Below are 27,983 nucleotides of genomic sequence, written 5' to 3' on the forward strand. Positions count from 1 at the left end.
AATCCTCTAAGTTTCTTTTTTGGAGATTTAGGCTAGCCTAGTGGATAAAATGCTGAAAGGAAACCCTCAACAGAATGCTCTAAGTCTCCTTTTTGGAGATTTAGGCTAGCCTAGTGGATAAAGTTCTGAGAGTTAAACACAGACCCAGGAGGACCAAGATTCAGATTACTCCCCTGAGTCTTACTTTAACTAAATGACCAGAGAGCCTCAGCTTTGTTATCTCTAAAATGAGGATACTCTTTTCTGTATCTCTGGAGGGAAAAGTGAGGGAAGTGACTTTGCACAGTCTTCCTTCACTCAGATCCAATTCACTTGAATATCCTCCCCTCCCTGATGTCATGGTCCTCTTCAAGAGCAAAGAACAAACAACAAATATGAATGGATAAATAAAAGAGTATTTACCAAGTGAGAGAAATGAGAAAGCATTTGTCCTCATGGAGCTTAGCCAGGGACTTACATTCAACATGGGGGGGATCACATACAAAAAAAATGTACATACATACAAGATACATGGGGAGTTCCAAAAGTCTTAGTTTTAGGTTATTAAAACTTAAGCTTAAGTTATTAAAGCTTAAAACTGGTCTGGGACTTTTGAGACAGCCTGTATGCAACATAAATAGGTTATCTCAGAGGAAAAGTACCAGTAAATGGGGGAGGAGGCAGAATAATAAGAAAAATCTCCAGCAGAATGTGGGATGTAAACTGAAACTTGGAGGAAGTTGGGGAAAGTAGGAGATGAGACCGAGTTTGTGCATGGGGCAGAGCCCTTGACAAGGCACTGGATCAGCAGACGGAGGGTGATGTGGCCAGGAAAGTCCAAGTGCCAGGAGAATGGCGGCGACCATGATAATTGGTCTAGGAGAGGGGAGGCTTTGGGAAGGAAGGATAATGTTCTCTTGAGTTTGAGATGTCCGTGGGACATCCTTCGTCATCCAAGAAATAGTTAGTAATAATGGAAACACTGAGTGTCCATATTCCTCTCTTGAATGTTCTCTCCCAAGACAAATGGTCGAGGATTTCAAAGGAAGTAATGAAAAGCACTGGAAAGAAAGGAATTTATCAGAACCAGAAATCAAACTTGACCATAAAGCAATAACCATCCAAATAATTTAGGACGAGTTAAAAAAAATAAGCACTTGGTAAATACTCGTTTATTTATCCATTCATATTTGTTGTTTGTTCTTTGCTCTTGAAGAGGACCATGACATCAGGGAGGGGAAGATATTCAAGTGAATTGGATCTGAGTGAAGGAGGACTGTGCAAAGTCACTTCCCTCACTTTTCCCTCCAGAGCCATCTGGGTCCAATGGCCAGATATAGATCAGGATGCCGGGATATAGCCCTTGTCCGTTCACAGTATGGATCAATCCAACCACCCCATCTGGATTGCCTTTGCAAGCAGTTACCATTTCTGCTCTAGCAAACCAGAGAGTCATTCCCTCTGAAGAGCAATCCCTTTTATACCAATTCACAAGTTATGTTATATTTCCATAGTTTCTTCCAAGAACATTATATTGCTTTATGCAGTAATCTCATTGGTGTTTACAATACTTCCAGGTCAGTGTGCTGACATGAGAGTCCATATGTCATAATGAATAGCAGGCCTTGGAGTTAGGACCACATGGGTGAGACCCCATCTCTGACCTATACTGACTGGATGGTTTTGGGCCAGTGACTTGACCTTTTGTGCTTGGGGCCTTTGGGCATATATTAACACAGAAAACCATCCATTAACATTATCTATGTTGTACTTTTATTTATTTTGTTACACATTTATCAATTACTTTTTAATCTGATTCTACCCAGAGCAGCCAGAATTTGACCACTCTACTCTGGACAATATTCTCCAAGACTCTAGATTATAGAAGAAAATAATAGTATTTTATTTTTTCCAAATATATGCAAAGATAGTTTTCAACCTTTACCTTTGCAAAATCTTGTGTCCCAAATTTTTCTTCCTCTCTCCTCCCCCAAGACAGCAAGCAATTCCATACAGGTTAAACGTGCAATTCTTCTAAATATATCAAGGAAGTTTCCTCTTCTGAGAGTTCTGTATCACTGAAAGCACACATCAGGTCCCTTTTCCCTGTTTTCTAGTCTCACTAGCCAAAGTGAAGCTGAGAACACATCTTTGGCCTCTTCTGCTGTGAGTCCAAATGACTGAGCAATGATGATCAGGAAGGGAGTGTTTGAGCCTGGTGACTACCTCTGGTTTGGGGATTCTGGATATCCTCAGAGCAAGCAGAGAATTCTCTCCCGGGCTGTTATTTCTTGGAAGGGACAACCACTGAAGACACAGGGCTAACCAGATGAGAGGATCTTGGATAATCAGCTTACTGCAGATGTGAAGTGAAAGTGAAATCTCTCTTCAGTAGCCCCACAAAGTATTTCATGTTCTAGTATTTTTAATTATCATTCTCTGGGGAAAATATAGTAGAAATCATCATTTTCTACAGATTTGTGTCATATTCTAAAGTATTTGTTAATATGCAATTATAAGTTGTTAGTGTTGCAAACATTTCTTTGAGGTAGAGGAAATAAATAGCTCTCTTATACCAGTTCTACTTCACACACAGAATACCTTTCTCAAAGGGACTCTATTAATTCCAAAGACAGAGTCAAATCTAAACTTTTAAGGGCCTGGAGTCGCAAAGATCCGAGTTCAAATTCAGCCTTAGCCACTTACTAGCTGTAAGACCCTGAGCAAGTCAGTTAACCCTGTTTGCCTCAGGTTTCTCATTTGTAAAATGAGCTGAGGAAGAAATGGCAAACCACTCCAGTGTTTTTGTTTAGAAAATTCCTGGACGTGGTTCTTTCCAACAAGGAGATGATTGAGACCGGTTCCACTGGTCTTTTGATGAAGAGGAGCCATCTCCACATAGAGAGAGACTGTGGGAACTGAGTGTGGATCACAACATAGCATTTTTACTCTTTTTGTTGTTTGCTTGCATTGTTTTCTTTCTCATTTTTTCCTTTTTGATCTGACTTTTCTTATGCAGCAAGAGAATTGTATACACATGTATACATATATTGGATTTAACATATTTTAACATGTTTAACATATATTGGATGACTTGCTTTCTAGGGGAGAGGAGAAGGGGAAAGGAAGAAAAACTTGAAACATGAGTTTTTGCAAGGGTCATTGTTGAAAAATTATCCCTACACACATTTTGAAAATAAAAAGATTTAGTAAAAATAAGAAAATTCCAAATGTGGTCACAAAGACTGGAACATGATTAATAAGATTAAACAACAACAAATTTTTAAGAGATTTTTTCTTAGGGTTCTGAGTGACCCAGAACCTAGTTCTTCTCCTTCTGATACTTTTGATCTGTGTAAATGCCAAACAAGGTGGCTTCATGGTGCCATTTTCCTCCCCTCTCTCTCAACACATGCTTACTGTTCTAGCTAAATTGGTTTTTTTTTTTTTGTTTTTGTTTTTTTTTGCCATTTCTTGAACTTAAATTTCATCTCCAGCCTCTGCCCACACCTGGAGTGCCCCCCTGCCTAATTTTCACACCTTAGAACTTAGCTCATTTGTAGGCTTAGCTTGACTCCAGTGGGACCTCCCAATAGTCTCACCTTGAATTAGCTTATATTTTGTTTACTTGTCATTGTTTATCTATTACAATGTCTGGGAAGTTGGTTTTGTCTCTGGTTACCCAGTGCTCAGGAGCTCTGCCGGGCTGGAGGGCTAAAGGCAATCAGGTATTCTCACTAATCTGGAACCGAACATGGTGGACCTTCCCAGAGTGGGGGCCATCTGGCCACTTTAGGAGGAAAGAGGATGTCAAAGTTTCTGTGCTGATCATTTTTGGAATGAGGTCAGCCTAAGCAAAATAGGGAGATCCATCTGGAGGAAGCAAGGGAGGGAGGAATGGAGGGAAGGAAGGAAGAAGTCAGGGAAGAGAGGAAAAAGGAAGGATGGAAGGAAGAGGAGGGAAAGAACAGCAGAAAGGAAGGAGGGAGGGAAGAAGAAAAGTCCTGGTGATTTTAGAATCTGCCTGCAACCTGGGGGCAAATCCTGGCTTTGTCATCTATTTTTATGATGTTGGGCAAGTCACTTAATATCTCTAGGCCTCTGTTTTCTTATCTGAAAAATAAGAGAATTGGGAGCTTTAAGTTCCCAAACTATGATCCTAAATAGAAATCACACTCTTTCCTCTGAGATTTTGAGGAGCAGCACTTGAAGTAAAAAAACTTGTCTTAAATGACCTGATCCTATTACTCCTTCCTACATCCTATCTGGGTTTCCTCTCTGTGACTAGTGAAGGAAGTCTGTATTTGGGATTAGAATATCTTATGTTTGTATGACGGTTGAAAACTTACAAAAAAGGCTTCCTTCAAAATAGATTTATGGATTAGGTAATGGAAGTCTTAATATTCTTATTTCACAAAGCAATTCGAGAGGAGGATGGTTGGAACATGGTCATCCAAGATTCTGGCACTCAAACTTAGGTGTTCAGTTTCACTATGCTGAGATACCTTGACATGTAAGAGTTTACCATTTACTTAAGTGGATGTTTAGGTATTCCATAGTTAGGAAAACAACAGGATGCAGAAAAGTGAGTTTTCACTAAGCCCTTGTTAAAGGTCTTGGAGGAGATCTGTGAGCAGTGGTAAAGGTTTTGGAGGGCCCATGATAACTGTATTTCAGTAGTTGAAGAGCAATCATATGAAATAAGGACATAGAAGATAGGATGCTAGAACTTTAGGGAGAAATATCTGGGTACAGGAGAATAATTTATCCAATAAATATATATATATATATACCTACTTATCATGGGCTTCCTCCCTCACTCCTCTCATTTGATGGGGTAGAGGGAGATGAGAGGGAGAGAATTTAGAACTGAAAATAAAATCTTAAAAATTAAAAAAGAAGAAATATTTGGGTTCTAACGTCATTTTGCTCATCTGCAAAATGAGTTTATAATACCCCACACTTTGGTTGCTACAAGACTTTAGTGAGACAAACTTTCTATAAATGCTCATTATTATTAAGCTTGCTCTGTGTTGTGGGCTGTCTCAGTTTGTGGTGGTGGGCTTTTCCTGCAAAAATAATATGATCATTTTTCAAATAAAATGCTTTGCAAACATGAATGCACTGTGTAGATATTATCTCTTTTTGTCATGATGCCCAATAGATTCTTACACAGGTTTGGTTGATCAAGGGGCCCTTATTCCCTTCTGTGATTTTATGGTTGGGGGGCAGTCTGAATTGGTGATTTCTGAATACAAGAAACCATTGAAATGCTTCACGTATGTTTGTTGGGAGGCAGAGGATGTGTGCTCAAGATAAACACAGATTTGGTGTGGAGACTGGTCGCTGAGAGTCAAGGACTTTCAACCCAGATAACTCGTTTCTGTAAACAAATAATCCCAGGATGTTCGGACCTGAGACTCTGTGTGCTGCACACATTGAAAGGGAAGATATGGAAGGGTCAGAGAAACTCAGATATGGGGCTTAAAATACTTCACGAGGAGATTCTCCTAGGGGCAGCTTTTTATATCACTTCTAGCCTTTCCAGTTATAAAGACATTTAATTTCTTGAGATTCTATAATCTCCTCCCTGTTTTCTCTGTACAAATAGTCCCCATGTCTCCTTCCACAGCTCTACTTTATGGAATCCCTCACTTTTATCACAGAACAGTTCCAAGTTTCTAAGGCCTTTCCTAAGCTCCCTGTTTTGTTTTGTTTTAACATTGTTCTTCTTAAAAGTACTACTTTGCATTACTTTGTATTACCTCACACGTATACCTGAATCACAGCCTTCCTCCCCTGTCCAGTTCCCTTTTACTGGATTACACTAATACATGTAGACATACCCCCTTACTCTAACCTCCCAATTTCTCAGCCTCCTTAAATTCCAAGACCGATTTCTCCTTCACTCCCCTTCAGCCACACCTAACTGGGTTACACACTAGATTTCGCCAATACCCAAATGTATTCAGGTTTCCTAACTGGAACTTCTCACACTCTCCCATCTGGCCATATATTTATTCCACCTCTCTCTATTCTTAATTCCCCAAACCTGTTCTCTATTTTCATGGGGACCTTCAATTGCCCCACCAATGAGGACTTTCTTGGGCCATTACCTTAATCTGATTTGACTCTCTTCCCTCTCCAACCTCAGCCCATTACTTTAGCTATTTCAATTTCCTCTCTGTCCCATCTCTGTTCTTCTCTTGCCAAACCTATGCCCATCCTTGGCTGCTTTCTGTCAAAGGCAGAAGGAAGTCTGCATACATTACAAATTCATGGTAACCTCAATTGGATCTTCACTTGTGTTCCTAACTTTTCTCCCTGATTGACTCCTATCTCCTTCCACAGAAGATATTCCAAACCTCCTCTTGCCTCTTCTCTCAGGTGAAGACCTTCCTTCCTTCTTAATTGGTTGGAAAAAAAATTGGGATTCTTTGTTGTGAATATACTCTTCTCTCATTCTCATCTCACAACCCTCTGACATCATCTCCCATCCTCTCCTTATGACAAAGAGGTGGACCTCCTCCTTGCCAATACTAACTGTTCCCAGTTTCCTTTGCTTGTTCCTCATCTGTTGGATTACCACTAATTGTAGGTTTTCTTCTAGGTTCTGCCCAGGTCGCTCTTCTCTTCCCTTTGTTGATATTCTCGGTGACTTCATCCACTTATCTTAGGTTTAATTATCATTTCTGTACAGATGACTCTACTGTATTATCATGTTTCTGTGGATGATTTCATTATCTATCCATCGATCTACATTTTTAAATACACACACATATATGTGCGTACAAATTCAGTCCCACATCACCAATTGTCCCACTGAACATTTTAAAATGGATGCCTAAGAGACCATCTTCCAATAAATTTAAAACTAAATTCTATTCCCCGCCCTCTAACTTTCTTCCTGTTCCAAAGGGAAAACCATCTTCTAGGTCCCAAGTGTGAATGATCAGTCTTATGGACTCCTCACTCTTGCTCCCCTTGCCTCACCTATCCGATCATACCCATTCTCTCCACTCACACAACTACCCCCTTATTTTAAGCCCTCATCACTTCTTGCCTTGATGATTTCAGCAGCCTTCTAATTATCTCATCACCTGCTTTGAGGAGGGTACGGATATTCCATGAAGTCTTAAGAGTAATGATTTTATGATGGTGCATACTTGGCTAACTTCCTGGAACCTATGGGATGACTGGGTGATAAAAAGTCTCTTAGCGTGAGAAGTCCTAAATGTGGATCATTCTTTATGGGAGATATGACCAATCAATAAACTTCTGTGTTTCTGGAAAACGAGATGAAATTGGCTAGCTTAGGTTGGGGAGGAATCTACATGATACTGCTCTTTAAGGTTTTCTGGGGACAAAATTTAATTTGAGACTATCTATATAAAAACCAATTTAAAAGGATAAAGCACCCCATCAAGTATAAGAAGATCAGACTCTATATTCCCATAAGGAAAATAAGTTTCTTTGAAAAGGACGAGACACTTCAATTCAAAAACTGAATAGATATTTATTGTTCCAGAAGGTACATTGCTCTTTTATACATATTTCATAAATGATACAGGATTTTACACATGTTCAATATTTTGCCATCTGTTTAAAGGCCTTTTCTCCCTCTCCTTTTCCCTTTTCCTTCTTCCTCCCCCCACCCCCAAAAGGATTTGCCTACTGCACTGTGCTGCCAGCACACAAACATGATACAACTTTTTTAAAAAAGTAATTCACACAATTTTTAAAAAAACCAACAAAAACAAAACTCGAGGAAGGGGGGAACAGAGTAGGAAAAGAAAAGGACAGAGGGACTGGAAGGGGCAAACATGCATCCGTTCATTCCCACACGGTTTGTGGCAGCAGCGGCGGCGGCAATCCCAGCTCCGCGTCCCCATCTGAAAGGCACCTGGAGTCTCAGTCACTTTGTCATCCTCACACGTCTCTCGCTCACACACAAGGCTCCCAGAGGAGAGAGGAGCCAGAAGGAGCCCCTTGCCAAAATGAGAAATGAGTCTCACAAGGGAAGAAAGCCAATCAGCTGTAGGCTAAGCTCGCACCCTCCTTTCCATCCTGTCCCAGGCTTGTGAGAAACAGGATGTAGAGACATCAATTCCTGTCCTGTGACACTTATGGGAACAGGGTAGAAAAACTCACACTGGAGGAGGGCAGGGGGCCTGCCTATGTCATCTGTCGGTTAAAAAATAGTGTGGAGAAAAACTGTGTAGAGAAAATAGTCATATGTAAAGAATAGGCAAAGGGGAGGGGAGTCATGGAAATGTGTTCTCCACTTAGGATAAAAATCCAGCCCTCAGGCTCCCTCCAACTCAGGAAAGATGAGGGCTAATCAAAGTGGAAGTCTGCGTCCTTTAGTAGTGGAGGCTCAGCCTTCGGCAGAGTGCCAACACACAGCTTTGCCCGCTGTCCCTCAAGCAGATGAACACTAGTGTCATAATTCTGGAATTGCTACCCATCGTGATTCTGAGCCAGCTTTGTAAACCTTGGATTGGATAATCCAGGTGACCTCAGATGTGGAGCGGGGAGGGAGAAGGGAAAATGGGGGGGAAGGACAGAAGAGTCGGGAAATGGGGAAGGGCAGAAGAGTCGGGGAAATGGGGGGGAGGCGGAGAAGAGAGAAGGAAATCTTCCTCCCGTTCAAGACTGATTATTAGAAAAACTCATGCAATGTTGCCATTGATTTCTTGTGTCGATCCAGAGCACTGGGATATGTCAATTTATGAAGGTACAAGGGAATAATTCAAAGTGTCGATTATCAAACAGTCAGATGCTTTCATTGCTTATTTGGATAAAACTGTTTAAATCTAACAAACAGGTATGGAGGAGTCAGCGAAAAGGGGGTGCACAAGGGAGACAAACTCCTGGTTCTCAATGGAAAAATCACTTTGCTGAAGCAAAAACCATGATGATGGCTCTGACTCTCAAGCCACCTGTCTTAGGGGTTTGCTTTTCTGGTGCAGTTAGTTACTATTTTGTTTAAAAAAAATAAAGAGAAGTTAAATTAAAAAATCAGAGCTGGATGGGGTGCTGGTGCATTGTAGTTCTGCTGCCCCTGCAAAGATGCAGGAAGCACCCCCGAAATCACATAATCTTTGACTTTCCCAACCATATAATTACATCATTTTCATCCGGAAACTGGGTTGTTTGATTAAGACAATATTCATCAAGCCCTTGGAGACTTATAGTTCCACAATGCCTGATCTTCAGATTTTAACATTCCTTTTATCCAAGACTCTTTTTGTTTATTAATTAAAGGTAAAAACCCTCCACCCCCACAAACCTCCCGGCTTTCACCTGCAATGCTTTAATTAAAAAGGCAAGAGTTATAAACAGGTATTCTTCCTGCCAGGGCTCAGAGTTCCTTTACTTTATCGCCGATTTGTCGGACGGGCAGATGTATTTGCAGTGGGTCTCTCAGCCTCTTGAGATCCAATTCTGCCTATAGGAGGGGGAAAAAGAGTAGGAAAAATCATCTGCCAGGGCCCAGGAAAAAGGAAAATCACGATCGAATCCCAGAGTCTCTCAAGAAAAGGGGAAACCTTTGGTATCAGTAATTCTAGCTATTAGCCACAGAATAAGACTGACAGTCCAACGATGGGCTACAACATAGAGCTTTTCTGTTACGGACCCAAGAATGTAATTGCTTATTCAAGAGCTGCATAAATAATTCACCAACCAAAGCCAAGGCACAATTCACTTAGTGTGAGGTGATGCGTCAACACCAAAGGGAACTGGAGAAGAGCTGCTTTGTGAGGACAGAAAAAAAATATGAGGTGATAGGTTTAAAATCCAATAAAACCATGGAGAGGAACAAAAGGACTTGCTCACCAAATCCCAGAGCAGAACTCCCTGACATGTAGACAAAAAAAAAAAAAATCCTGTTGTATGTAGGCAACTTAATTCACCGAGATGTGGATGGCAAAAAATATTACTTAAATTCAAGGTTTTTGGAGAAGGTACGGATATCGAGATAAGATGGCTCCTGTCACCTCTCAGGGCTGACAGCATGCAACCTGCTCCCAGGGGCCACTTTGGAGCCATCCCGCTGGCTTGGAGAACCCTGGGTCTGGGCACTTCCATAGGCCGGTATTGAGAAGGCCTCTTTTCAGTTCAATAATCTATTAACTGTCTGGCCTGGCAGTGATTTCTAGGAGTCACTCTCTCGCTGCTTGACCTCTGTTCCATGTCCCCTTGATAGCACCCATTTGAGGAGGAGGAGGATCTGGGTCATTTCTTACAGACAGAAACTAACAGCACGATGTAAATCTGAAATTATGATTTTAATTAAGCAGGAGATGGAACCATTAACTACCTCCTGAAAGGCTTTCTCCTTCTGTGTCCCACACAAAGAAGGCATTTGTAATTTGTTGTGGATTTGAACGCTGTGACTCGTGACAAAAATAATTTCCCCAAATCTTAATGTTGTGATGCTGTTTGCAGAGTGTGTGGCTCCCGCTGTCCCTTGGTCTGCCTACATGACTTCAGCCTCCAGCCCTGCGTGACCCCTCCTCTCCAGCCACCCCAGAGGAGAGGCCTCAGCAGCAGGCCTGGCCCTTGACCCTCAGTAACAACTACTTCTCTTGTGACTCACGATCTCCCACCAATGTTTCCTTATCTCTGTATTATCCGTCACTGCCCAGGTAAGGAAAAACTAGCCCCAACCCCTTTCCCTGTGACCTCTGGGAGTCTTGCTCCCTTTGACTCGGGCCTCCAGCTCTCACTGAGATCCGGCTTCTGCCTGGACATCCCCAGAGCCCAAATCAGCCTGGAAAGGGAGCCAGCGTAGCCCCAGTGACGGCCAGCCTCTCCCCTCGCTATTATCCCTCTGCGACTTCTCCTCCAATGCTCAGTCTGGAAATGGTAGCTCTTATACACCATTTACTCTGGTATTTTTTCCCTTTCTCTGGGAGTTCACACCTCCCTCCACCTTCCTCTCCTTAACACCCTCTTTGCACCAGGGGATTTCAACCTCTTCTCTTATGTACCCTCGAGCCCCACAACCTGTCCCAGTCGCCTTAAATTCCACAACTTCACTCCACATACTGTCACAGCGGATCTCAACATTACCCAGAGAGGTTTAGTCCCTAAAACTCTGGCATTCTTCTATCTTACCGTCATTTCCTATCATTCTATCTCTCCCTCCTAAAACCTTTCTTTATCCTCCAGACCTCCAGTTCCCCTACTCTTTGATGCTTTATCCCTTCTCTCATTTTACTTCCCACCTTCCAGACCTCCAGTTCCCCTACTGTTTGATGCTTTATTCCTTCTCTCATTTTACTTCTCACCCTCCAGACCTCCAGTTCCTCTACTCTTTGGTGCTTTATCCCTTTTCTCATTTTATTTCCCGCCTTCCAGACCTCCAGTTCCCCTACTCTTTGGTGCTTTACCCCTTTTCTCATTTTGTTTCCTGCCCTCTCCAATCATGACCCAAATCACGCTCTTTATTTCTGAATCCTCTGCCCCTTTGTAATCCTCAGGCATGGACTGCTGGAAGAAAGTGGGGGACATGACACATTCATGTCACCTGACTAACTGGACTCTCACTTTCCCTTCTCTTTCTCAAGCCTCCCCACCTCGCCACCTCCCTTAACCAAGAGAACAGGCCATTCAATGTTGAAAGCTTTCTTCTCACTAGCGTCTCTCCTGCTTTGCTTCCTTCCTCCAGTTTCTGGCAACGAAGCCCTTCTCTGTGCCAGAGACAAAGGTTGATTCTAGCCCTTCTGTCTTCTCCACCACTCCATCCTTGATCATTACTCCCTCATTAATTGGTCCCTCCTTGCTTTCAACCATGCTCCAGCCTGCTCCACGCTTCCCTAGACCCTGATGTCCCCGGACACTAGGGTCTGACATTTCTCCTCCTTTTCTCAGCCAAACTCCTTGAAAATATCATTGGCACTTGCTGCCCACCCTTCCCCTTCTCTCACTTTTCAGCCCTTTGTGATCTGGCTTCCGACCTTATCACTCTGCTGAAACCACTCTCTGAAGCTTACCAATGATCTAAACTGCCAAATAACCCCCCCCCCCCAATACTTATCTTCCTCAAACTCTATGCTTCCTTTGGCAATGCTGACCACTCTTCTCTTTGGGATTTTTTTTTTTTTAAACCACTACTCATTCGCTTCCCTTGTGGTTAATCATCACTGATGTCTCCTCTGCTGGTTCAGCATCTAAATTATGTTGACTAACAATGGGTTTTCCCCAAGGCTGTCATCGGCCCTCCGTTCCTTTCTCTCTACCCACTCTTTCTTGGGGACCACGTTAGCTCTCGTGGGTTTAATTATTTTCTCCATGTAGCTGACTCACAGGTCGATACATCCAGCCCGGGAGCCTCAGGCCCTTTATTACCCATTGCCTAGTGGATATTTTAAACTGAATTATCTGCAGCCTCTTAAACTCATTTTGTGTCCTCCACAGAGCCTAACCTCCTTATTTCTGTCAAAGACACCATGCTGGTAGCCTCTGGTTTATCAATGTCAGCCATCTCCTGGACTCCTCACTTGCCCCTGCCCTACTTATCCAATGGCTACCAAATGGTCTTGTTTCTACCTTGCCATCATGTCTCACATCTGCGCCCTTCTCTACCCATCTTAGTCAAGGCCATCATCATCTCTTATCTACATTATCACAGCAGTCCCATAACTGATGCCTTGGCTTAATTAAGTCTTTCTGCACTTACGTCCATCTCCCACACTGTTGGAGAAGTGATTTTCCTTAATCTGACTGTCACTTTCTTAATTAACTCCACTGCCTTCCTCAAGAATCAAATGTAAATACTTCTGTTTAGCTTTTAAAGCCTTTCACAAACATATCTGTTCCTCAGGCCTGTAATTCATGGCAATCCCATCTCAGATAATCCCCTTCACTTCAAAATGGAGGCAATACCTGGTCCCTCACAAACAATCCCATAGTCACTTTATATTTATTCACTACATACTTGCATATGTCCTTATTATGTCTCTTGTTATGATGAATATTCCTGGAGAGTGAGGAGGTTTCATTTATAGTATTTAAATCCCTAGGACAGAGAAATGTGCCCTACATATAATAGGCACTAAATACATGTTTGTTGATGGATTCTTGTAGAATTTCTCTGTTTTATGGAGAACACTGATTATTGAGTATAAGTTAGGGTTGGTATGTTTTCTATTACCTGAGCAATTGCATCCTTAAGTCGATTGTATTTCTCTAAGTCAAAACGTGTCTTTTTGGCTCCTTTATGGAAAAATAATAGATATTGTCTGTCTCTGGCCTCTGGGTAAACATATTCCTATAAAAAAGAGAAGGAATTGCATGATTAATACCTAGTTAAGTTTCAAAGCAGGCACTTCACAATTGTTTTGCTTATTTGATTATATATATATATATATTTGTTGATATGAAATTTTTATAAATTTACTATATCTAACATAGATGAGATTTGTATAAACACTTAAACACACACTTTGTAGGCTCTAAATATTCACTGATGATGAAGGAATATTGGGTGGGTTGCTGAAAAAGGTATGGTAAAAACATTACTAGGAAAGCAATATTTTAGATCTGGATAAAGTTCTACAAACTCTCTTCCCATTCACTTCAATTCTATCATCCTCCTGCTCTAGATCTGAGTTCTCAACCAAAAATGGCAATGGTGACGGACCTCGACGATGCAGATCCACACAATCCTGAACTCTTTTACTTTTTAGGTGAATTCTAGGTTTCATTATTCAGCTTCTTTTCCATATTATAGGGATCACCTCCTGTTTACGACTTACTGAAGATCTACTCTCACAACGTGTGATGGTCTCTTTAAGTTTATGGTTTCACGAAAGTTGTCATGAAGCCCCTTTGGAACACACAGATGTGGGGCAGGCTGAAAATTCATTAACCGCATCCACACAAATCATCTTCCAGCACCAGTTCAAAAGAGAACTGAGATTGCTTGGGGGACCAAAAAGGGTTTTTCGCTTCATGGGTATCAGTCAACACAAGTTGGATGAGAACATTCTAAAGAGTGATAAGAAATATCCTACAGTGGTTCATGTTTTCTTTGGCAAGCAGAAATAAAGACTGTTTACAGTGTTTTTCCCAGATGATGGCAAATCCCTATCTGTCCTATGGGTACTGTTCTGTGATTTGCCACATGAGGGCAGTAAAGCTATGATTCCAGGACTATGCATGGAGAAAAAGCTTTTAGAATCGCTCACTATACAGGGATTTTGGAGCCAGAAAAGTCCTTGGTTCAATAATTATAAAAATGAAAAAAAACTAAGGCCTGGAGAAATGAAGCTATCCAAAGTCCCCAAAAGGACACTGGAAATCCTAAAATCTGATAAGCAGCCCGTTTGACAAAACGGAAAGCCTTGTGCTCAATTCAATACATGGATGCATTTGCTCGACAAATATTTAGAAAGTAAGAGTTCCATTTAAGCAGCAATTATTTCTTTTGCATGTCTTTATATTTTATTCAATAGATGACTTCAGAATTTGATAAGAAAAGTGAGGTTGGCAGACATATTAACTATGTATACTATAAATATGTCATGGATAGAAGGCAAATAAAAGGAAGTTTCATTTCTAGATGATTCTTTCTCGTCTTCCTTAGGTTTCCCTTCTTGTGTGCAGTGATTCCAGAGAAGCTGTGAGGGAAGGGTCCGGACATTTTAGAATAGGATTTGCTGATTATGAAGCCAGAAGCAGCTGTAGTATGTAAGATGTGTAGCAAGAGGAATAATTGGTAATTAGAAATTGGCTGCAGCATTTGTTGTGCAGTCGCTTTTCAGTCGTGTCTGAGTCTCTGTAACCCCATTTGGGGCTTTCTTGGCAAAGACACTGGAGAGGTTGGCCATTTCCTTCTCCAGCTCATTTTACAGATGAGGAAACTGAGGCAAAAGGGGTGAAGTGACTTTTCCAGGGTCCCACAGTTAGGAAGTGGCCGAGGCCAGATTTAAACTCATGGGGACAATTTTCCTGACTCTAGGCCCAGCTTGGCGCCCCTTTGCTGCTCAGGCATCAGGAGTTAGCTGTAGTTCCTTCATTTATGCAGTAAACATCTGAGTGACTCCCGGGTCCAAGGCACCCCAGTAACGGCACGGGTCGTATTTGAAGAACAGGAAATAATAGCGTGGCTGGTGCAGAGGATGCTCGTCAAGGAAGCGAAAGCTGGGAAGAGGCTCCGCGTCAGCTTGTGCCGCGGGAAGGAATCTGGATGTGGAGGGGAGTGACGAACCTCGGAACCCGATTAGGACTGGAGGAAGGATCGTTCCTGGATGACTCAGGGGACTCTGACACTGGAAGGATGCTCAGACGCGGGAGCAATCGCTTCATTACAGAGGAAGAGGAAGGCCGTGCTCAAGGTCACAGTTTGTTTCCAGAGACAGGACGGGGACGTCGGCTGAAGAGGAAGGCAGCGTTCAAGACAGAATTCTTCCTCAGCTCTGCGGCCGGTTCTTGTCCACCCAACTTGGGGATTTTATCCTAAGGAAGAGGTTGATGGCTCCGGGTCCCCCTAAGCTTGCAGTGAAAGGATCAGAAATGGCCCTTGTGTTTGTACCCCTAACATGACACTGCCTCAGTCTCCATGCTTCTGGAGTTCAGGAAAGTGGCAACCAGCTTCTGGTATTCGCAGTAGGCATTTAATGAATATTTCTTGAATGAACAACTAAATGTGGGTATATGTTGTATCACCCCCTACCTAGACTGCAGGTTCCTGCTCACAGCATGCAACAGTGTGTGAGCTGTTCCAAGTTCACATCAGCAAAGAGTGACTCTTAATTATTATCATATGCAAAATCAACTGTGGGGAGATTTATTAAAAGGTGCTGAAGTTTTAAGATCACAAAAAAAATGCTAAGAAACATAGAGCTCTATTATTGGGCGACCACAGTAACCGAATCAGAATTTTAAAGAGGAATAAGAATCAGTCATTATTTAGAGGCTGTGATACACAGTACTTTGCACGCAGTAAGAAAAATTCCCCTTATTTTAATGATGAGAAGACTCAGTGTCAGGAGCTAAGTGACCCCTATTATCCCAAGTAAATGGGCTCCTACTTTCTACTCATCCCAATAGCAACTATATAAAAATGTAAGGTTGGTTCCCATCTTTCAGCTGTCTTTAATAGAAATGTCTATAGAAAATAAAGTTATTTATTTGATCTTATATTTAAAATACTGCTCCAAAGTTTTCTAGCTTTCCTCTAGCCTTTCATGGCACCTTTTGTCACCTTCTTAGCTGAGAACACATCAACTTATTTGTTTAGTTGTTTTCAACATGTCTGACTCTTTGGGGCTCCTTTTGGTTTTGTTTTTTGGGGGGGCAAAGATACTGGAGTGGTTTTCCCATTTCCTTCTCCAGTTCATTTGATATATGAGGAAATGGAGGCAAAAAGGGATGTGTCCGAGGCAGAATTTGAACTCCACTTAGTAAGTGAACTCTTCATTTCCATCCCCATAAGTCCCATGGCTTGCCATTATTATCTCCGAGATCAAATTTGGGTCTTCCATTTGGCATTGAAGGCTCTCTTCATCTTGGTCTTTGCCCATTCCCCCAATCTTTTCACATTCTGCTCCCTCCACTCCCAAACCCAACACTAACAACCACTAATTCCAGCCTCCTTGATGTCCCTCTCAGACGATACTTCACCTCTCTCTATCTTGGCTGTCCCCCTTGCGCACAAAGCTGCCCCTTTACCTCTTCCACATGCCAGAGTCAGTTCAAACATCACTCTGCTGGAAGCCTTTCCCAGCCCCCCAGTCCCTTTTAGGTAATCATTCCCCACTCTGAACCTGTCTTCTATGTACCTGTTTATTTGCCAGCTGTCTCTGCTGCTGGCACGTCCTTGCTTGGAAGTAAGGACTGTTTTTGCCTTTCTTTGAACCCCTAAGACTTTGTACAGTGGGTTACACAGGACAAGCACTTAATGAAAGCTTGTTGACTGATGGGAGAATTAGATAATAGTGAATTCTTCCAGTTCTTGCAGTAGAATTGTCATTCATAAGCCGTTCACAAGCAGAAGGTTAAACTGATGTTGCTGTCTTTTACAGATAAGCTTTAGAAAAATCAGCTCTTTCTATCTCAGAAGGAGGTCCCACACTTAATATCTTTATTGAACCAGTAATCCCATAGCCTAATAATGAGAGGTAACAATACCCCCTTTCTCCAAGGGGCAGAAAGTTTTTTACAGTCATCATCGGCACTCCTTGCCACTTCTGTCTGCTAGATGAGAGTCCAGACTTAGAAAATCCAGCTGGCTCCCAAAGTGGCCAGTGGCTGGCCATTTATAGCCCTGGGAAATTGTGATGGAGCTAGACAGGTGTGCTTCGTAACACCCAGGACCTGCCACAAGCACGTGCTCAAGGGTCTCACCTGGCGTGTCATTACAAAGTACGCATACGTTGCCATGGCACTTCCATATGTAATGAAGTAGGTGACTGGCTCCATGATGTCCCACGAATACTCCCACCAGGTAAGCCGGGCCAGAATGCCAAATTGTGTGGCCATGTAAGCCAGCCCACCCCATAGCACCAAGGTGGTCCTCTTCTCTGCTTTCCTGCTGATTTCAATCCGAACCTGCAGCAAACAAACAGTTAAATAGCATTTTGATATAGAATCAAGTTATTCTCCTGAGTGAAACTTGCTCTGTTATTACCTTAGTGTCCGAGACACTGGGTCAGGGCACAAGTCAGTCTAGTAACTATGATCTATATTTCTATACTGTATCTATAGTTCTTACTGGGTGACATCACCCCTTAAATGGAACAACTAGCACCATTCCTCAAAAAGCTTCAGGGCAGAGCGGATGGGATCCCTTCTCACCCCTCTATCCATGTCCTATAGACATGTTATTTTTGCTAGTTAGGAAAGGAATCAAGTTGGAATTAATCTGTCTGGTGATTTCTTCAGGCTTCCTTTAAAAAGGGAGAAGATCTTTTAAAGGTCAGGAGACCCCCAACTTTCTCCATAAAAGGCAACTTTCCTCAAAAGTTGTTTCTGAGTTGCAAAATACATTTCGATGCCAGGAAATTCAGTATTATTCCCTTTATATGTCACACCTCTTGACATTTCTATGGCTTCCAAAATTCTCAGTGTAGAAGTGCTTGGAAAAATGTCTATTACAAATACAGATAACTTGGTTAAAGTCCGAGGACGGGAGACTTGAAGCTGGAAAGGTACTTAGATATCATCCAATCCAACTCACTCATTTTTAGAGATGAAGAAACACAGGCTTAAGGCAAGTCAATGCTAAGGATCCCAGAGCTAATTAATAAGTGTCTGAGACTCCAAGCCTACTGCCTATCCACTATGCAACGCTGCCTCTCCAAAAACAACCACCCAAACCCCACAACCTTTGCAGAGAAGTCCTTACCCAGCTCATTTCCAGCCCCAAATAAAGGGTAGTATGGCTGGACTAAAAAGCTCAAAGGTCTATCAACGAGCTATTCCCCTGCGAGCCTTCCCTGGGCACTTTGCCATGGCTCGTGCACCTGCCCCAGAGGAGTCTGCACTGGGCAGGAGCCAACAACAACGTGCTGCTTGGGAAGGCTCATGGCTCACGAAGGATGGGAAGCCTTGTGACGGTCACCTTTTCCAGGGGAGCGAGTTGCTCTCTGAGATCTTCTAATCTTTCCACAAGCTCCTTTTCTTTACTCAGCTGGTGCTGCTCAATGCATAGTGTGGTGTAGAGCTGCTGGACCAACGTCTTCACATCATTCAGCGTGGCTGCATTTTCATGGCCGAGGAGGTCTGAAAGCAAGGGGCAGAACATTTCTGAGCAAATCTTCCTCTAAAGCAATTATTTCTGCATCGGCTGGGTAGGGCTAGAAACAAGTGGCAGGATTATGCAAGCTTTTCACCTTAAAATGTTCATTGTGACAAAGAAATGGACAGCCTTTGCTGGCTGCACATTTTCTGCAAGATTCTAGCAGATAAATTCACATTTGAGCATTTCAAAGTTTTTGACAGTAATATCTACTATGAGTATTTTCAGTAGCCAAATGAGTCACAGTTAAACTGTTTATTAAAATAATATAAACAATGATAAGCTGCCTCAGAATAATAAATTTATTTTTTTATTATTCAATGCAACTAGAACCAAGAATAATTTTTTAAAACTATCTTGCTTCTTATTAACATATGAATTACAGTTTACTTGTGGCTCTGATATTTTATTAGTCATTTTCCCTTGTGGTGACCTTCTAAGAGGCAATTATTTAAGAGATGTTTAAATTTCAAATCACAGATGGAGGCTTGAGGTTTGCATTGGGTACCCATGAAATATTAAAAGAACCAGTTATCACACTGGATGCTCCTACAGAGGATCGAGAGAAAGACATGAAGTAGGATCCGATAGCACGCATGAATGGTTGCAAGTCCTAGACCAACAAGTTGATGAACCCCATGAAGGAAGTTAAAATTCAATAGGATGTAAGCTTCAGCCGTGCTGAATTTCAGGCTGGCCACAGAGAAGCATATTTTTCAGTTACTGTCCAAGTTACAGGCAAAGAGACTGCCATCTGCATTGATTGAGGGGGTAACCTTCTGATACAATTGCAAATCCATTTGGATGCTGAAGTGAATGTCATTTACAAAATAAAACAACTAGTGGCAGAAATCTATCGCCCTATACTTTCTGCAAGCGGTCCAACTGCCCACTGTTCTGTCATCCCTCTTACTGAGAAACGGGGAAGACAGGCTTTAATGCTGCTCACACACCAGCCCTTTGTAAGCCCACCTTTCTATGGAGTTTTACTCCTAGGATCGTGTATGTGAGAAACACTCCCAGCACCTGGCACTTCCTCAAGCTGGGCGGCTCATGTCCTAAACACTCTCCTGTCATTCTATACGGCTGTTCTCTGCCTAGAAATCCCCTCTGCAAAGCATCCCCCCAGAGAACCGGGCAGGGGAAAAGGGCGGCCCCAGGTTCTCTTGGCAGTCGGTGGACACAGAGGTCACATGAGGGCTGTGTCTAGGCTCCCTGCTTTTTATGCAAGGCCAGCCTCTCTCTTTCTGCAGTCAGATAGCCTCCTGCGCCCTTTTTGTGGGCGATACCCCTGCCAACCAGGTGCCTCTCCACTGCCCATCGGGTGATCTACAACTTTAATCCTTCTGAAACCGTATGACAGCCACAGATCATCCACTGCCCGAAGACGGCTGGTATTAAACACGGAGGCTTTTGTTGCAAAGACAACCTTGAGTTTACTGGAAGCACAACACAATTTTCCTATAGCAAAACAGCTCATCTTTTTCCTGTTCAGTTCTGGGCCCAGTTTATCGTCCAACCAAAATCTATGACATGAGAAAGCAGCTCCTGGGGTTGTAATCTGAACAGGAATTTCTCTCCATTTTTTTCTATGTGGATAATTAGGCCGAATGCTTCCCAGGGTTTTGGGATTTCATTTAGAGGCTTTGTAGTGTCCCAGGGCTTAATGACATCAGTACAATGTCATCTGCAAACAGGAGTATCTGCAGGGTCTTACTACTTATGGGAATTGTCTTTTCCATTAGGGTTCTGTGCTGCGATACCCCCGTAACAGAAATAAACACCTCCAGTAAGCACATGTCTCCCAATGTAATGCCTTTCTGCACATTAATCATCAGGTCCAAATGAAATTATTTTGTTGTTTCTTTCAAAGAATCTTGTATAACATATGCATGGAAAAAAAAATCTGCTTTCTCATCCTTTCATCAAGCATGCTATTAATACTTGTGTAAATGATTTGCTAAAGTCTTCTTGTATGCTTTTTCCCCCTTAAAATGTTTTTTTAATGAACAAAATCTATTTTCTTTCTAACAACTGAGGTGGGAAGGTGGTGGTGGGAGGGAGGAAAATAAAAACCTTGTAACCAATACACGTAGACAAACAAACAAATGCCCATATTGGTCATGCCCAAAAAATCCCAAAGCCCCAAACTAAGCATGGCTTATTTTGTATAGTATTTCATCACCTCTCTGTAAGGAGGTGGACAACATGCTTCATTATTGATTCTCTGGGATTGATGGTCATTGTGATAGTTGGTCACTCTATCGAGTAAAGTTACGAAATTTTTAAAAATAATCTTACTACAGTACACATTTTCTCTTAGTTCACTGCTCTTTGCAATCAGTTCATACAAATCTTTCCAACTTTCTCTGAAATCATCCCTTTCATCATTTCTTATAGAAGAATAAATAATTTGGTACACACATATACCATAATTTCTTCAGCCATTTTCCAACTGATGGAAAGATGGAAAATCAGTTTTTTAAATTTCCAGTTCTTTGTCACTACAAAAAAGAGCTGTTGTATTTGTATATGTGGGTCCTTTCTCTCTTCCTGACTGTAGATTATGTCCATAAATATTATTGAGATATAGAAAGCTGTTACATAGGAACTTCTGGCCAAGATAACTTCTTGAAAAGAGGCAGCATCCCCACTCCCACAGTTCTATTTTAGTAAAAAAATCTAAAGATAGTCTTAGAATAAATAATAATCAAGGAATCCAGCAAGAGATTTCAGTGTCTTCCCCTCTCTCTCTCTCTCTCTCTCTCTCTCTCTCTCTCACACACACACACACATACATACACACACATGTATAGAAGCTCATGAGTAGGGAAGTGGTCCACATGTGAGGGCCAGTGAAGACTAATTAGATGGCAGCCTCCAAGGATAACTGAGATGACCAGAGGCACCTACACAGCAGAGGATTCCCCTGAGAAGGCCCCGAGGTAGCTGACAACCTATAGCACAGCTCTTGGAAGTAACTGGGAGTGGCTACAACCAAGTCTGATTGTGGCAGTCCTCAGACCCAGTTCTAGAGATTCCTAAGGATTCTGAGCTAAAAGGTCACAGAGGTACCTGAAGAGTCAGCACCCTGAATTTTAAAGCTTTAGGAAGCTCTAACCCAAGTGACATAGGCTGAGACCAAGCATGGCTGACCACCTCACCCAGAAGCACAACAGAGGGCAGAGCCTTGGAACAATGTTCTAATTCAGACTTAAAGCTTAAATAGATGAGTAAAGGATTCCAGTAGATCCAGAGATGAACAAAAATCCAACTTGGAAGGGAAAAAAAATAACCTCACAGCAAATGCTAGCAGAGACTCTTGTGACTGAATATAGGGGTCAGAAAATTATGATTTTTTATCAGTAAATATTTGATTTGTATACCTCTTTTATATACCTATACCCAGGGTCACATAAAAATTTTTTGGGCAAAGAGGAGGTCATGAGTGGAAAAAAGTTTAAGAAACTCTGCTCTAGAACAATGTCAGTTTTGATACAATGTCAGGTGACATACACAGTTGGGAAATATGCATATTCCTTTCTATTTTCATTCAATAATTGCTAAGCATGTATCATATCTAACCTTCTATTGTTATAATCAGGTCCTTACCTTCTTTCTTGTTTATATTTTTGTAAGATTTGTCTAGGTCTAAGTCAGGGGTACACCCAGTGTAAGGAAACCAGAAGGTAAGGAAGTGTATAATGCCTTTTAGAAAGACTTTCATCCAAGACGGTTAAGAAGTTCTGGAATTTAAAGAGTCTTAGGTAATCTGGAATATTCACTTGCATAAAATAGTTCATCCAGAATAACACAACATGAATGAAATGTGTTATTTAGGTGTTGGCTAAATAAGTGTGAATTGATATAATCTTCAGAACTAATATTGTACTAGGAACAAGGGTGACACAAATTCTCAAACTGAATTACATTCTAAAATTAGGTAGAAATTACTCAATTTTTAAACAGTCTGTTCCTCAAGATTACCCATGAAACTTCCTTACATGAAACATAGTCTTTTCAAAAATACTTCTCCCATATGTTCCCCAACCCATAAAAGAGATATTTACTTCTCTTTGGTGGTCGAACATGATATGATGAATCATTAATGACCAATTTGAAGTCATCAAGGAGCAAGAGGTCTATCCCTGTTGAGGAGGCGACACGAACACCATCTGTAAGAAATTAAAATAAAACTTTTCATGTGCTTTCTAATTATTTTTACAGAAAGGTCAGTGATGACAGATCTTCCAAATCAAGTTAGACACAAGGCGCAATTATTTTAATTGTAAAAATGGTTTTACTCCTTTTTAATTTCATTTAACAGTTCTTCATAAATACTAACTCCTAAAGAGAGCACATACTATCTGCTGCCACTGGTAGTACATTTTATCCAATTACCTTAAATTATGTGTTCACAGTTCCTTACTATCATAACAAATGCAAAGATGAGGACAATGGAAAACGGAAGAGATGTGCTAAGTGCCTTGCCCACAATATGCACTTAAATGTTTTTTGATCTGAATTAAAAATCAAAAAGAGAAGTGGAGTAATAAAAGAAAAAAAACCAGGGTGCTTTGCTGAATTCACTTGGTTTTATTTGATTTGGAAGAATATCTTAATTAGTGTATGGCCTAAGAGTAATAAGATCACTGGCCACTGTAAGTCTTAGCTAAAAATCTATAGGAATAGAAATCCACACAGATTTTCCATTATCTTAAATGGTCATGATGGTAGTTATCTGTACAGAAAACCTTTGTATTTTCATTACAACAGCTTGTATGCTTGTGAATACTTATAAATATTAATTATTCTGTAAAGGTTCAGGCTGGATATAATGGAGGATCCCAAATGGTCTCATTATTCTTAATAAGTTGAAGTGAAGGTAGTTCTCACAGTTCTATTGGTTCTTTTCTTCAGGACTGTTTAAAGCTATTTTAAAATTAATGACTTAAAAAATTTTCTATGTTGCTTCAGCCCAGAAAAGTTTTATGTCTTTTATGTACTGTTTTCTTTTAAATTTAAAAAATTCCAAATTTAATGAACTCCAATAAAAATAAACATTCCTATATATGAAATAAGACAGAAAGACAGATATCAATAAACCAGTAAATATTTATTAAGCCTACTATGTACCAGGCACTGTTATCAGCGCTGGTGATACAAAAAATGGCAAAAGACAGTTCTTGTCCTCAAGAAGCTTACATTCTGTGTCTGTTTCTTTCTTAATCTTCTTCGGTTTTCTTCTCTGCATTTTAAAAAAGGCTTTCATGGGTCTTTTCTCTTCTTTATTTTCTTCTTGGAAATACTATAACTTGCCTCTCCCCACCTCTCACATTAAAAAGAAAAACCCAGTCACAAATTACCATGGTCAAGAAAAATAAATCCATCCATTGACCAAGGATGACTCATTTGGCACCTCGAGTCCATCATCCTTCAGCCCAGTGGTGGGTAGTATGCTTTGACATCTATCCTTTATCCTCAATGCTGGATGATTATACAGATCATCCATCTGAAGTTTATTGAAAATTGTCTCTACAGTGTCATTGTTACTGTATAAATTTTCTCCTGGCTCTTCTCATTGCACTCTGCATATTTCCAAGTTTCACTGAAACCATTCTTTTTCCATTGTCATTTCTGACAGCGTAATAACATTCTATTTAGATATCTTATTTTTTCAGCCATTTCCCAGTTGGTGAGTAAACTTCCCTTCTTTTTGTCTCCCATTCTTTGCAACAACAAAAATATTGGTATATAAGCCTAAAAGTGGATTTGTTATGTCAAAGGGTATGCAAAGTTTGGTGACAGAATTCTAAACTGCTTTCCAGAATCAGTAGACCAACTCGCAACTTCACCAGTGTATCTCTTTTCCTATTCAATAATTACAAATATTTTTGGTGATATTTTTGAAAATCTGACAGATGTGAGGTAGAGTAACACAGTTATTTTAATTTTCATTTTGTTGTTAGTTATTTAGAACATTTTTTATGTTGATAGCTTGGATTTATTCCTCAGATAATTGTTTATATCCTTTGATCATTTATTTATTGGAAGACAGCTGACATTCATTAAATACATTCTTATATATTTAAGTTAATCCCTAGAAAGCTTGGAATGGAAACCTTTTTCAGAGAAATTTGCTACAAATACATTTTCATTTTGTTATTTTGCTTCTGATATAAATTGAATTCAGTGGTACAAAAAATATCGATTGCAATGTGATTAACCAGAATGGTACTTTTCATCTTCTATGATCCTTTCTATCTTTTTGTTTGGTTAAGGGCTCCCCCACATCCGTTACTGAGAAAGTTATTTTTTTCCTTGCTCCTTGACTGTACATGACCTTTTATATTTAAGCTATGTATTAAGGTATATGTGGAAAATCTTTATCTAAATCTAATTTCTGCCAGAATGTTTTCTATATATGTATGTGTGCATAATGCATATGTTTGTGTATAAATAGATATGTTCCTACTTGCAGAGATCTCTCTATATGTACATATATAGATATCACACACATATAGATATCTATAAATAAACCTATCTCTATATAACTACACACAAAAATATATATGTATATGTATATATATGAATAGTAAGTCCTGACTTGAGAAGTTGCAGTCTTCATAAATGTTCATCTCAATTACTATGTTCATTTGATTTTGCATGTTATATATCTGCTGGTCAACTTCTCTTTAGCCAGTACTAAATCATTCTGATAAGTACTATTTTGTAGTACTGTTTGAGACAAAATGTTGTTAAGTTCCCTTTTGCCCTGAGGTTTTGTTTTGAATTTTTTTTTTTGATCACTTTCTTTGGGAATATCAACCTTTTGTTATTTCAGATTAATTTTATTGCTATTTTGTTCACTTCTCTAAATACTAATTTGATTGGTATGCTCCCAAACTTTTGAGATAATACTGTCATTTGTATTATGGTGGCCCATCCCAACCATGAGCAGTTAATCTTTCTCCACATATTTAATTCTGCCTTATTTCTAAAAAGGTATTTTATATTTATATTCAGAAATTTTCTTGCATGGATTTTTATAGGTCAGCTCTCAAATATAACATATATCCTGTAGTTATTTTGAATAGAATTTGTCTTTTCATTTCTTCCTACTGTGCTTTGTTGATAACATTTAGAAAGGTTGATGATTTGTGTACATTTATTTGCTATCCTGTTTCTTTGCTAAAGTTACTGTTTCAATGAATCTTTAAATAGTCATTCTTGGGTACTTTACACAGACCATATGTAAAATCAAAAATTTGGGTTCCTCTTTGAGTATTCCTATAGCTCTTACTTCTAGCACTATGTCAAATATCAACAGTAATAAACATACGTTTGTGCTTTACTTAGGATCTTAACAAGAATCTACTTTATCACTATTAAATATAATAGTAGCTACTGGTTTTAGATATTGCGGTCAGATGAGAAGGCCAGAACAATTCTACTTTGTAATTCCTCTATCTTGCCCATGATGCTTTATAATGCAACATGACTCCTCCACCTCCTTCCTTTGAAATACTCCTTACTGATACAACAGCAAGGACAATCCTATTGATTAAGGCAGGGTTATAAGAGATAGCTAACCTGAAAAAGAGCTTTTCCTGTTACTAGCCCAGCAACAAGCCTGTCCAATTATAGAGTACCACCTCCCCTAGTCCTACCCTACAAGTCCCAGAAACAGCCTTGTCCAATCCTGATGTACCCCATACCCAATTCATTTCCTGTTTAAATTGAAACCTTAATTTAAATTGAAAAAGATTTATTCTTTAGTTCCTCAGGGAGTCTCTGCCCTTGTGGTGGTGCTCCTTTGTTGGAGAACTCAATAAAATGGTTCCTAAATTTATGGTACTGGGTTATGGTTTTGGTTCTGTTTCTGGTTTTTTTGCCACACTGTAATTTTACACATAACACTATTTGTCAAATTATGCAATAATCCATTTGCTCCTTTAGTTTTTACTGTTTTTTTTTAAACAAAAATGGGTCCTTAAATTTGTTTAAAAGCTTTCCCTCCTGCATTTATTGATATAATTATATAGATGTATATATATTTTTAAATTACTACTTCTCTATTGAATCAACCCTGCCTTCCTGGTATAAATCCAACCTTGTTATAGTGCATAATTTTTTTGACATGTCTATAGCTAATATTTAAATTAATATTTTATTTAAAATTTTTGCATCAATATTAATTTGTGCTATTGCTCTATACTGTTCTTTTTCTCTTTTGACTCTCACTGATTTAGGTATCCAGACCATATTTGATTTATAGAAGAAATTTAGTTAAGATCCTTTTTTCTTTCCTTGTTTTGAAAACATCAATGCAATATTGGAATCATTCTTTGAGTGTCTGATAGAATTAATTTGCAAATCCATCTGGTACTGGGGATTTTTTTCTTTGAGAGTTAATTATTCCATTTCTTTTTCTGGGTTATGATTATTTAAATATTCTAATTACAGTTCTGTTAATATAGATATTTCATATTTTTATAGATATTCATCCAGTTAAATTGTCAGTTCTGTTGTCATACAACTGTTCAAAATAGTTATATGAAGCATTTTTTTGGAAAAGGGGATTTTTAATAATTTAATTCCAAAAAAAATGATTTATTTTTCCTCTCTCTTACTTTTTCCCTCTCCAAATGTGCATATCCAAGCAAAATAAATTCCTGCATTGTTTATATCCAAAATACATGTATTATTCTGCATCCTGAATGTATCATCTTCATGTTTAAAGGATTTTTTTTGGATGGTGGCTGGTCATTGCATTCATCAGAGTTCTTAGATTTTTCAAAATTTTTCTTTGCTATTTTTTTCAAAGAATAAATAGTTCTCCTAGTTCTTGTTAGTTCATTCTGCATCAGTTCACAAAATCTTCCCAGAATCCTGTGAAATCATCCCTTTAATTTCTTGTATCACAATATTATTCCATTATATTCATATATCATAATTTGTTCAGCCATTTCCCAATTGATGGGCACTCTCTCAATTTCCAATTCTTTTCCAGTACAAAAATATTTTTGTACCAGATAGGTCCTTTTCCTCTTTTCTTTTGTTGCTATTTCTTATTCTCCTCTTACCTTTCTGACAGTTTCTCAGTCTCCTTTACCAGTTCTTTATCCATGTTTACCCATTAATTGTTGAGTGTCCATCTTTTGGGACCTCTGTTCTTTAATTTCTATCTCAATTGGTGATTTTATCATCTCTGAATGGGTTAAAGCATCATCTCTATGAGATGATTCTCACA

At 39.9% G+C, this 27,983-nt stretch overlaps 1 protein-coding gene across 1 annotated transcript in view; it reads right to left on the bottom strand.

Annotated features, from left to right (window-relative positions):
• Nucleotides 1-7,475: 7,475 nt before the first annotated feature.
• The window catches only part of MCU (mitochondrial calcium uniporter), a 169,654-nt gene continuing 149,146 nt past the window's right edge, over nucleotides 7,476-27,983 (bottom strand). The window contains exons 4-8 of the mRNA XM_031956527.1: nucleotides 22,801-22,905; nucleotides 18,554-18,714; nucleotides 17,338-17,541; nucleotides 13,142-13,258; nucleotides 7,476-9,430 (exon numbers count right to left, since the gene is read on the bottom strand). Of these exons, the coding sequence (XP_031812387.1) occupies nucleotides 9,344-9,430; nucleotides 13,142-13,258; nucleotides 17,338-17,541; nucleotides 18,554-18,714; nucleotides 22,801-22,905 (674 nt within the window). The 3' untranslated portion in view covers nucleotides 7,476-9,343. The remainder of the gene's footprint in view (nucleotides 9,431-13,141; nucleotides 13,259-17,337; nucleotides 17,542-18,553; nucleotides 18,715-22,800; nucleotides 22,906-27,983) is intronic.

This window comes from Sarcophilus harrisii, chromosome 2 (genome assembly GCF_902635505.1).
Source record: "Sarcophilus harrisii chromosome 2, mSarHar1.11, whole genome shotgun sequence".
Classification (NCBI taxonomy): domain Eukaryota; kingdom Metazoa; phylum Chordata; class Mammalia; order Dasyuromorphia; family Dasyuridae; genus Sarcophilus; species Sarcophilus harrisii.